At 34.1% G+C, this 12,918-nt stretch overlaps 1 protein-coding gene across 2 annotated transcripts; it reads right to left on the bottom strand.

Moving 5' to 3' along the window:
* Positions 1-469: 469 nt before the first annotated feature.
* Positions 470-11,119, bottom strand: LOC111696794 (uncharacterized). Of its 2 annotated transcripts, none has more exons than XM_023466532.1 (8): positions 10,317-11,119; positions 7,511-7,608; positions 5,889-5,985; positions 4,851-4,929; positions 3,177-3,286; positions 2,430-2,522; positions 1,227-1,433; positions 470-967 (listed from the first exon to the last, which is right to left on the bottom strand). In XM_023466532.1, the coding sequence occupies exons 1-8, from the start codon at positions 10,726-10,728 to the stop codon at positions 744-746; spliced, it is 1,320 nt and encodes a 439-aa protein (XP_023322300.1). In that variant the 5' UTR covers positions 10,729-11,119; the 3' UTR covers positions 470-743. The 2 variants fall into 2 exon arrangements, with proteins under 2 accessions (XP_023322300.1, XP_023322307.1); XM_023466539.1 differs by having other exon boundaries at positions 5,889-5,943; positions 10,317-11,118.
* Between the last annotated feature and the right edge of the window lie 1,799 nt (positions 11,120-12,918).

Below are 12,918 nucleotides of genomic sequence, written 5' to 3' on the forward strand. Positions count from 1 at the left end.
GTAATCCTAGGTTTGACCGGATATCCTAAACTTAGTAATCCTAGGTTTTACCGGATATTCTAAACCTATTAATCCTAGGTTTTACCGGATATCCTAAACCTAGTAATCCTAGGTTTTACCGGATATCCTAAACCTATTAATCCTAGGTTTGACCAGATATCCTAAACCTATCATTCCTAGGTTTGACTGGATATCCTAAACCTAGTAATCCTAGGTTTGGCCGGATATCCTAAACTTAGTAATCCTAGGTTTGGCCGGATATCCTAAACTTAGTAATCCTAGGTTTGACCAGATGTCCTAAACAAAAGTTTCGTCTTCAGGTCCTTGAAAATATCTTAGAAACAAAAACACTATTCATTAGCTCTCCGTAGAAGGAAAGCAGTTTTATTATAGAACAGAACTGACACCTGTCATCTTGAATTATTTATACATTTATTACTACATTTTCTCAACAAAATAATAAGAATAATTGTTTATTCAATTTTCTTTATTCGTGGAATATAGGGAACACATATCGGATTATTACAAGCTGATATACAATACAACCAATGCATAGTATTGTTTGTATCCATGATATTCATAAAAACATCGAGGTCTAAATATACAGATCTAATAGAAAATGTCGTCTTTGATTGGTTTAGGTTCATGTTGTAAATCATATTCTTTAAGATGTATGTTTTGAGATCTTTATGTCAAGAAAAATCAAAGACGACTTATCATATTAAATCTTTGTGTTTACATATTCATTTATACCCTGGAGAATATCTATTTTCTTTCCTTGTTCTTAATCCTCGATATATATTTTTTCTCTTTGCTTCGTTAAATGATCTCCGAAAGGGTTTCATCTCCCTTCTCTCTGTCTCCGGTTGGGTCGGAGTAAACCCTAGCACTGGATGAAGGGTCCATGGAGCTAGAAGGGATTGGACCAAACGGAGTCCACCGCTTAACAGCATCATCGTTTTTTCTTCTGTTCATAAATATTATTTATTAAAGAAGATACGGAATCTAAATGTTTGACATAAATTACATAATATGGGTTTAAAAATATGCAATTAGAAATAACGACAAAATCTGCTCAATATTAAAAACAATTAGGCAAATAAAAATATTTGTAAATTATCTTTTCAAAATTTATAAAAGTTAATTAAGTAAAGATATTTGAGATAATCTACTCCATATTCATATTAATTTGGTGTTTGAAAAATTTACAATATTAAAAATACAACCTGTAGATGGTGGACCAATCTTACTGTTTCTTGGCATTGGAGGATCCACATGTTCTCTTATCTCCGTTCTCTCAGGGATTGGACATTTCCCCTGATCCGTCCTTAGTAGTTTGTAACCCTGGAGATTTAAACGAACAAGGGTTCTGTATGCTCGGTTAAGTACAGATGTTCCAGGTATTCTTTCCCGAGTATATATCCAGATATTCTCTAGACAATAGACATAGATATTGAGTTGAGCAGGATGGAATATTATGATGGAAAATTAGAATGGAGCATTAGGATTTAATAGTCAGATGGAACAGTCAGATGGCACAGCTTTAAGTAACAGTAGAATAGAACAGAAGGATTGGAACACTAGAATGAACTAATTAAAATGAAACAGAAGGTTAGAAAATAGGATTAACCAGAAGGATGAAACATTAGGAAAAAGCAGAAGGATAAAACAGTAGGATGGAACAGAAGGATGAAACAGTAGGAAGGAACAGAAAGATATAACAGTAGGAAAGAAAAGAAGGAAGTAACAGAAGGATGAAACAGTAGGAAGGAACAGAAGAATGAAACAGCAGGAAGGAAAAGAAGAAAGTAATAGAAGGATGAAACAGTAGGAATAAGCAGAAGAATGAAACACTAGGACGTTAGAAAAGAAAGGAACATTAGAATAAGAGTCAAAGAGAAGTGTAAAACAGTGGAACAGCTAACAGAAGATTGGACCATTCAAGGGGAACAGAAGGATGTAACTATAAGATGGAACCGAAGAATGGAACAGAAGAATGGAACATTGGTATGGAACAGTATGATGGAACAGTAGATTGGAACAGAGGTGTGGACCAGTAGGATGGAAAAATAAAGAGGAAACAGTGAAAAAGAAAAGAAAAATGAAAAAGCAGAATAAAAAAGAATAAAAAGAACAAATTGCTATACAACAAAGCTCTTATAAAGTTTATTTTAAATGTACTAAATATTTTCAATTTAAAGTTTTCCAATAAATAGGTTCGAGTGTATCGTTTTAAAGTGTACTTACGTTACAACTATTTTTAATTAAGAAATACTCAAGACACAACCCTTACTATCAAAACTGGTATGTTGAAAAGACAGATTAAGAAAAAAAAGTCTCAACACTTTTTTATCTACCTTTAAGATGAGACAGCTTTAAGGTGAATATAATCTAGGATGTGTTCCTACCTACAGAAAATCCAATCTAACCTTGTCGTTTTATTAGATTAGAGTCTGAGCAGGTGTACTCGATACTAAAGGTTTCATAATCTGTTGCCAGTACCCGGATCCAGGACTCAGAACCTAGTATATTTAGATTAATCAAATTAAGTAAAAAATTTTATCTTCTTATATCACTAAGCCTTAAAACACATCAATTTACAACTTAAACCTTAAAAACTTTTAATTTATATCTCTAAAACTGAAAAACATAGAATTTAAACAGCTCTAAACATTAAAAAATACCTTTATACCTCAAAACCAAAAACACATTTATACCTCTAAATCTCTTAACCATCAATTTATACCTCTGAACCTTCAAACTTAAAAACAGCAAATGACATCTGTAAAGCTCAAAGCTGTCAATTTCTATCTCTAAAATCTTTCTAAGAACATATGGAAGAATTGTCATCAAGCAATAATAACCTAACGAAAAAAAGACCGTATACTTCTTAGAATCTGAATTTAAAATTCTTAGTACACTAGAAACTCCATTTGGCGGTGTCCTGTTTCGGTTTGCCGTATATGTACTGCATGCTCTAGCCCGGTGTACTTGAAAGGAACCAGAGTTTACAGTGAGAGTAAAATAACGATCCTAAAATTAATTTTCTAAATCTGACGTCATTTAATTTTTTCTGATCTAATACACTCTCTCCTGATTTTAATGAAAATATTTTCTTTGTTAAGAATTTTTGAGAAACGTCAAACTTTAAATTTTCGAGTTTAATATTAACCAACCTGGGATTAATGATGGGAGTAAACCATCATTGGATCTATAGAGGAGCAGGTTCGGATCCAGAGGTTCAGATATTTCAACTTCTCCCTCCTCCTCTCTCTTCAAGTTTCCACTGAAACAAATTTATTTTTCTACTCGTTGAGCCAAGGATAATCTTGGTTTCCTGGTGTGCTGAGAACATAGTAGTTCTACAGTACAATATGGTCTTGATAAAGTATTCTCTAGAGAATAGTGAGAAGATATGCTAGAGGGATATTGGACTCTACCTCAGCTTATATTTTAATAAAAACTTAAACTTTTTACTAGGCATCGAGCTTTTCATTAAATTCAGAAGGATTTACGGAGCTCTTACTTTTTATTAATGGGATGGGTTTCCTTACATGGGTTTCTTACTACACTGGATTCTTTTGAATTCTTAAATTTAGATGGGTTTCTAGAGCTTCCTGGGTTTCCTTGGTTCCTTGGGTTCAATGGGGTTGCTTGGTTCCTGAATTCCCATGGAATTTCTTAATTTCTGGGGTTCCATGGGTTCCCTTGGTTCCTGGAGTTCCATGGCTTCCATAGTTCCTGGACTTCCATTGTTTTCCTTGGTTCTAAAGTTCCCTTGTTTCCTTGGTTCCTGTGATTCCATGGTTTTCTTAGACTCTCCGGGTTCTATGGCTTTACTGGGTTCCAGGATTCCAACGCTTTTCTTTGTTCCCTAAGTTTTCTTATGTTCAATTTTTCTGGGTTTAATGTTTTCCTGGAGTCCTTTGGTTTCCTGAGTTCTCTATGTACCTGGCTTCCCTTAGTTTCCTAAGTTCAATGGTTTCCTCGAATCCCTAGGTTCCCTAGGTTTTCTGGTTATCCTCGGTTTCCAGGGTTACCTATGCATCCATGGTCCTCTGATTTTCCTGGGTTCCTCCAGTTTCCTTTCCTACCTGGATAAGCTTTTTCTTCTGAATTCTTGTAAGTTCTTGTTTACTCTCTATACTGAGATCTAGACAACTTGACTTTAAAGTGTCGCAACACCTTGTAAGTTCTTGTTTCCTCTCTATACTGAGATCTAGACAACTCGACTTTAAAGTGTCGCAACACCTTGTAAGTTCTTGTTTCATCCCTATACTGAGATCTAGACAACTAGACTTTAAAGTATCGCAACACCTTGTAAGTTTTTGTTTCATCCCTGTACTGAGATCTAGACAACTCAACTTTAAAGTGTCGCAACACCTTGGTCTTAACTCACCAACTAATATTGTATTTTTTGTATCCCTTGGCATATACATTTTAAAACTGTAATGCGCTTGTTTCTAGATTAAGTTTAAAAAGAGTAATTGGAAAAATACTGCTTGATTTTTACGTGAGAGCATAAACATATCCCATATCCCAATATCTTTTAGATCCCCGATCTTTGAATCCTTCCAAACCTGTGTACAGGGATTTCCAGAGTTTGATGAATTCTCAGGGTTCCATGATTTCCATGGATTCGTTTCCTCTTGTTTCCTGGTTTCCTAGAGATCTTATGGGATGGTCTGAACTCCCTGGTCCTCAGGGATTTCATTAAACTTATCGTTAGAACTAAATATATTCTGTATTGTTCTATGTAATCTTAATAATGGAGTTAACGAGTAGACTAGAGCGGGACAGGATTATACATGGATCTGTATCAGGATGATATTGTTTCTTCTGAACCTTACATGAGAGTGAAGTAATGAGATTGACGTGAGATTGTTCCTCGCCTTCTGTTCAACGTGTACTCAATTGTCCAGCAGTGTTCTGCAATATATTCATTATTTGTCTTTGTCAATAGGATTTACAGTTGATTATTCTTTATACTCTTTGCACCCTTCATCCTTCAATCTATTCAATACACCCTTCACACTTTTATCTATTCTTTACACCCTTCACCCTTTAATATATTATATACACCCTTCACTCTATTCAATACACCCTTCACCCTTTAAAAATATATTCTTTACACCCTTCACCCTTTAATACATTCTATACACCCTTCACCCTTCACTGTATTCTATAAACCATATTTAATCTATTCTATTCTATACACCCTTCCACTCATCATTCTACAATCTATAGTTTTTACTTTACAGCCTACACTCTACACTATACACTCTACACTCTACACTCTACACTCTACACTATACTATCTACACTCGACACTCTACACTCTACACTCTACACTCTACACTCTACACTCTACTCTCTACATTCGACACTCCACACTCTACACTCTACACTCTACACTCTACACTCGACACTCCACACTCCTCACTCTACACTCTACACTCTACACTCTACACTCCACACTCTACACTATACACTCTACACTCTACACTCTACACTCTACACTCTACACTCTACACTCTACACTCCACACTCTACACTCTACACTCTACACTCTACACTCTACACTCTACAATCTGCACTCTAAAATCTACACTCTACACTCGACAAACTTAATCCTACAACCTTCGTCCTTTTCAATAAAAATTTTACTGCCTGAAATTTCTTAAAAGGCTAAAGAAATAGGACAAAAAAGGTATTTGATATTTTGTTCAAAATAACTTCAATCATCTACCCCCCTCCCTCACACATATTGTATGAAATATCGATTTAGAGTTAATGATTACAAACATGTAAACTTTACGATTGAATTATAGAGAAGGCCTGGAGAAAGCAGAACAAAACTATTGATATATTTTAAAGTGCAATTATACCTGAGTAATCCGAGATATCTTTAGTTTTTGCCTGCAGGAACCATCTTCCCATATACTGAAATATAATCAATCTAATCAGGAACCATCTTCCCATATACTAAAATATAATCAATTGTAATCAGGAACCATCTTCTTATATACTGAAATATAATAAATTATAATCAGGAAATCTTAATCTTAATCTAAATCTTAATCTTAATCTTAATCTTAATCTTTTGCTTAATATTGATCTTAGTCTTAATCTTAATATTAATCTTAATATTAATCTCAATCTTAATCATAATCATAATCTTCATCTTAATCTACATCTTAATCTTAATAATCTTAATCTTTATCTTAATCTTAATCTTAATCTTAATCTTAATCTTAATCTTAATCTTAATCTTAAGCTTAATCTTAATCTTAATCTTAATCTTAATCTTAATCTTAATCTTAATCTTAATCTTAATCTTAATCTTAATCTTAATCATATTATTAATATTAATATTCATCTTAATCTTAATCTTAATCTTAATCTTATCTGAAATCGTTCTATGGAACCTTGAGAAGCATCGAACTTAAATATTCAGTGTAGATACCATCTACTCATATTTTATCCGGAGAATTTTAAACCAAATTTCAATATACATAATAGACCCCCCCATCCACCCCCCCCGCTCATCCTCCTATATCTGTACAATAAACATGCAATAAAGTAAATATTTTCTAAGCTAGTAAAATTTATGAATTATTAAATACTTTTCATCTCAAAATATTTGATGGGTAATAACCCAATCTTTAGTTGTAATTTCATGTAAAAGTTTTAAATATTTTGTACGCGAAGGATTCGAGAAATGTTACTAAAATAATGTTAAACTATTGCCCTATCTTTACAATTATCTTTAATATCTTGAAGTTTAATTAAAATATGAAGTTTAGGAAATCCATCTTAAAGGAAAATGTATAATTCTCAAAGAGAGAGAGAGAGCAAGTAAGTCTTTCCTTCTTACAAAATGTTAAAATATTAGAAAATCAAATTTTAAAGAAATCCAGAGCTAAGAACTTTTTAATCAACAAGATAGTTAAAAATTGTTTCCTAAAAAGAAGTCCACTTGACCCTTAACGGATTAGTCAAAAAATAATGGAGATATCCTTGTTTTCTTATTCAAAACTAGCTGAAGGACCCAGCGTTGCCCTTGGTAAAAAAAATTGAAAAATAATTTGATTATTTTTATTTTACACTCAGGTTACTCATGAGTGGCACCAAAAAATTTCTTGCACATTGGGTTGCAAAGATATAGGGATTTGAAAATCAGAGTTTTGGACAAAAACATCTATCTAGTCTAGAATCCTTCACAGTCCCACTTCTCCTTCTACAATTTGAAACTTTGTAAAGTCTAGAACCCGTCCATGCTTCTCCTACACCTAGTACCAATGGAACCCGTACATACTTCTCCTACACCTAGTACCAATGGAACCCGTCCATAGTTCTCCTAATCCTAGAACTAATAGAACCTGTGTATCCTGTATACTAGTACTGCTAGAACCTATGTGTCCTGTATCCTAGAACTATTAGAACCTGTGTATCCTGTATCCTAGTACTAAAAGAACCTGTGTTGCCTGTATCCTAGTACTAATAGAACCTGTGTATCCTGTATCCCTAGAGCGTAGAACCCGTCCATGCTCCCCCAAGCAGGGCAGGTTGGAGCATCCACCCAGAAAGCTGGAGTTGGTAACATCTCTACATTTGAATATGTTTTCTTAATTAACCTAGCTCCAGAGTTTTGTGAGCCCGCACACTCGCCCATTCACGTAGATTTCAAACCTATTCAGGTTTTATTTGTTTTAGATTAAAATTATTTATAATGAACCAGTTTTACAGTTTATAAACGAAAGATAAAAATTGTTTGCGTCACATAATCAATTCTATTAATTATTTTGTTCTAAATATTTTTCCATAACATAAACTCAGCAAGAGGTTCTATAAGTTGGTATTTAACATGCCAACGTATCTGTTATTGACGTCTTTGTTATTTAAACAGAGTAATACCTTAATACTTTAATATTGATATTTTTTAATATTAAGCCTTTTTCATTATTGATCTTAATGATACAATTACAAGCTACAATTATTGGTAATTCTAAATGAATTACTAATACAAAAGTTCTGACCTTAGATTGTCCTTAAATATCCGGGTAAACACAAGACCAGGTTCTTGTATGGCCGTCAATATCCGGGTATACAGGACTCAAGACCAGGTCCTGGCATCACCGTTAATATCCGGGTATACAGGACACAAGACCAGGTCCTTGTATCGCCGTCAATATCCGGATATACAGGACACAAGACCAGGTCCTGGTATCACCGTCAATATCCGGGTATACAGGACACAAGACCAGGTCCTTGTATCGCCGTCAATATCCGGATATACAGGACACAAGACCAGGTCCTGGTATCACCGTCAATATCCGGGTATACAGGACACAAGACCAGGTCCTTGTATCGCCGTCAATATCCGGATATACAGGACACAAGACCAGGTCCTGGTATCACCGTCAATATCCGGGTATACAGGACACAAGACCAGGTCCTTGTATCGCCGTCAATATCCGGATATACAGGACACAAGACCAGGTCCTGGTATCACCGTCAATATCCGGGTATACAGGACACAAGACCAGGTCCTTGTATCGCCGTCAATATCCGGATATACAGGACACAAGACCAGGTCCTGGTATCACCGTCAATATCCGGGTATACAGGACACAAGACCAGGTCCTTGTATCGCCGTCAATATCCGGATATACAGGACACAAGACCAGGTCCTGGTATCACCGTCAATATCCGGGTATACAGGACACAAGACCAGGTCCTTGTATCGCCGTCAATATCCGGATATACAGGACACAAGACCAGGTCCTGGTATCGCCGTCAATATCCGGGTATACAGGACAAAAGACTAGGTCCTGGTATCACCGTCAATATCCGGGTATACAGGACACAAGACCAGGTCCTGGTATCTCCGTCAATATCCGGGTATACAAGACACAAGACCAGGTCCTGGTATCACCGTCAATATCCGGGTATATAGGACACAAGACAAGGTCCTTATATCGCCGTCAATATCCGGGTATATAGGACACAAGACCAGGTCCTGGTATCTCCGTCAATATCTGGGTACACACAAGACAAGGTCCTGGTATCCCCGTCAAGGTATACACAAGAACAGGGTGTAGTATCCCCGTCAATATCTGGGTATACACAAGAACAGGGTGTAGTATCCCCGTCAATATCTGGGTATACACAAGAACAGGGTGTAGTATCCCCGTCAATATTTGGGTATACACAAGACCAGACTGTAGCTTGTAGAAAGCTTACAGTTATCTCAATCCCAAGCAGTTTCTCAGAACTGTTGATAGCTGTTGGGATAAGTCCATGATATTGACTAAATCCCCGTTTTATGGTTCATTACCAGAGAGAAGATTAGGCAGATAAATTAGTAGAGATGGGTTAGTTTCAGAGTAATCATAGATTCAGTCTTAGTGTGTTAACCCTGTAAAGGCTGGGGGGTCTGAATCTATGCATAGCCTGGCGCCCTCTCTAGAAAAGGCCTTAGAGAATAGGTACAGGGTTGAAATGCATATTCATAGCCCAATCTTTCAAGGCCAGCTCATAGAAAAAAATTAGACCGATAACTTTAATAGTTTGGGTGCCAGGGAGGGTTGAAAAAATGCCTAAAAAGGGTAAAAAAGTGAAGAAATCTTTTTTTAAAACAAATATCAAAGTGTGACACATGTTTCTACATGCATTTTTCAAGGGCTTTATAAAACTATAGCTTTTAGATCCGTAGCTTTAGTCACAAAAAGGTTATGGGCTTTTTAGATTTTTTTTCACAGACCAGACTTTTTTCCCCCTGTACCCTATAAATAAAAAATGAAAAAATTTTAAATTACTATTTATTAAAAGTAAAAAAAAATCACGGCGATAGTGTCAAAAAGGAGAGTGCTCGGACAAAAATACTACACGGGGGTGGGGAGCCAAACGCCCCCACCCCAACCTGTTCAGAGTTAAACCCCTAGATATATTTCCCAGATTCCCCTATAGTTTATATACTGCTAGATATATATTCATTCCTAGAGTTTGTATACTATTAGAAACAAATTTATTCCTATAGTTTATATGCTACTAGATATATATTCATTCCTTTAGTTTGTATACTACTAGATACATATTCATTCCTTGAGTTTGTATACTACTAGATACATATTCATTCCTTGAGTTTATATACTACTAGATACATATTCATTCCTTGAGTTTATATACTATTAGATACATATTCATTCCTAGAGTTTATATACTACTAGATATATATTCATTCCTAGAGTTTATATACTAATAGATACATATTCATTCATATAGTTTATATACTACTAGATACATATTCATTCCTAGAGTTTCCTCGGTTGATCCGTCCTTCTCACTATCCTCTAACTCTTTACTTGTATCCGTACTTGAATCCATATTAGGTCTTGATATAGATAAGATATTTTCATCCTTCTCCTCATTTTCCTGACTCTGCTCTGGTTCAGAGAAAATTAATTCTCTCTTTGCAGTAATTTCTGCAAAGTTATTTTTATAGTTTCTCTCCAGTTCGGGGGAAGCTTTTTTCGAACTCAGGTTTGCATCATCTTGTTTGTTTAATGTATCTACAAAGGATTGAAACCAGTCCGAGCTGTATATGGCCCTACTAGATTGTCGTATGTTGGATGAATCTCCATAACCCGCAATTTGTTTTGCTTCCACTGCGTACAAATTAGTGATAAGGAATGCATATGAGAGGAATAGACCACACAAATTCATGTTTATCGTTTTTTCTTTTATGTTATTTCTTTAATAAATGTTTATTCACTGTATTGGTTCTCACTGGTGTAGATGCATAATTAGTCTACAGATATATAACTAAGAACTAATTATCACTACTCTGATATCTATATAATACTAGAGGTAAACTGTATACCGGAGCTGGATTTCTCTCTACCAACACCGGAACCTGGATACAAGTTACAACTAAACCAAAACCAATTATAATTCTAGGAGTAAATTTAATTCATGCATCAGAGGCAACATTTCCAAGAGTTTCACCGCCATAAGGTATGCAATGCGCGCATGTAAAAATATACAAGTACATATGCTTGTATATACATAGAGGTGCGTAAATGTATTTTTTGCGCAGTTTGTTCAGATATAAATATAAAAAATTACTAGAATTATCTTGCCTATGAAAGAATATTAAATTAGTTGTTCGTATACATACATTATCTATATATATACATATATACATACATCATCTATATATATATATATACACATACATCATCTATAGCATTAAACTTAAGTTGACAACTTAGACCCACTTATTTTATACCATGGAAGATACATTAGAAACCCTGGTTTGATTTTGATTTATTTAGATCAGAAACCTTAGTTAGATTCTAATGTATTTAGACAAGAAACCCAGGATAAATTCTAATGTATTTAGGCAAGAAACCCAGGATATATTCTAATGTATTTAGACAAGAAACCCAGGATAAATTCTAATGTATTTAGGCAAGAAACATAGAATAAATTCTTATGTATTTAGACCCGAAACCCTGGATATAGTCTAAAGTATTAAGAACAGAAACCCTGGATATATTCCAATGTATTTAGACCAGAAACCCTGGATATATACTCACGTATTTAGACCAGAAACCCTGGATATATTCTAAAGAATTAAGAACAGAAACCCTGGATATATTCCAATGTATTTAGACCAGAAACCCTGGATATATCCTCACATATTTAGACCAGAAACCCTGGATATATTCTCACGTATTTAGACCAGAAACCGTGGATAGATTCTCATGTATTTAGACCATTAACCCTGGATATATTCTCACATATTTAGACCAGAAACCCTGGATATATTCTCACGTATTTAGACCAGAAAACCAAGATAGATTCTAACGTATTTTAGACCAGAAAACCTGGATAAATTCTTATGTATTTTAGACCAGAAACCCTGGATATATTCTAATATACTGGGTGTCCTAATAAACATGAGAATTGAGTGACGATTTCGATGATAAAAGTTGACTAAAAAACAAATTAAATATTTATGTCTTTTTTTTTACAATTTTAAACTTCGCCTCAAAAAATGACAGGAAGTGTTCCAAAGATTGAGTGGGATAAACTGCTTGTATATATATGTATAAACAAAGCAAGTAGCATGTTTATAGTTTAACGGATTCTATTTTATATATTTCAAATCTTCCGCCAACTATTTATTTAAACGTTATGTAAAGTCGAGAGATTTAGGAATTCTAAATATCTTCTCCAGGAAAATTTCTTTCCTTGAATTTGTTATTATCTCCGTATAACATTTATACACAAATCTTCTAAATATACAATATCTTAATTATATAAATAGGCCTTCTTGTGCCACTCTTTCTTCCAATAAGAGCTCTTAATTGTTTTTTTTTTCGTTTAATGATCATAACTTTTATTTCATATATTTTTATATCATTAAAAAAATAACGGTGTAAACTTTTGCGAACTTTTTTGTTTTAAAAATGGGATTTTCAAAAAATAATAAATTTCGACAGTTTTAAGAGCAAATTATTTTTTAATTTCGATCTTCGTTTTTACGCTCATTGGATACAAACAAAGCAAAGTAAAGTATAAAAAAATAGATTTTTCAACTTTTTTTCAGTTTGAATATACATTTTATATTTTTAAATATATATTTTCGAAGACCAATGTTTTATAGGTTATACCCGTTCTTCAGTTTGAATTTATGAATATATTTACCATGAATACCTTGAATAAACATCAAATTCAGCCAAAAATATTTGATTTAAAGATTTTATAACAATATATCTCTTTTCTAAATTAGTTTCATTCGGAATTCACTGCAGCAGAAAACTAGTGGATTATAAATATATTTCATAAACTAGTGGATTAGAAGTATATTTCATAAACTAGTGGATTAGAAGTATATTTCATAAACTA

Source organism: Eurytemora carolleeae, unplaced genomic scaffold, assembly GCF_000591075.1.
Source record: "Eurytemora carolleeae unplaced genomic scaffold, Eaff_2.0 scaffold72, whole genome shotgun sequence".
Lineage (NCBI taxonomy): Eukaryota > Metazoa > Arthropoda > Copepoda > Calanoida > Temoridae > Eurytemora > Eurytemora carolleeae.

Bases quoted from the DNA above. Each gene is read 5' to 3' on its own strand.
- LOC111696794 (XM_023466532.1), bottom strand. From the start codon at position 10,728: ATGAATTTGTGTGGTCTATTCCTCTCATATGCATTCCTTATCACTAAT. The intron at 2,523-3,176 runs GTTGGTTAATAT...TAAATATACTAG, and splicing joins ACTCCCATCATTAATCCCAG to GTTCTGAGTCCTGGATCCGG. The intron at 1,434-2,429 runs GTTAGATTGGAT...TCTATTGTCTAG, and splicing joins TAATCTAATAAAACGACAAG to AGAATATCTGGATATATACT.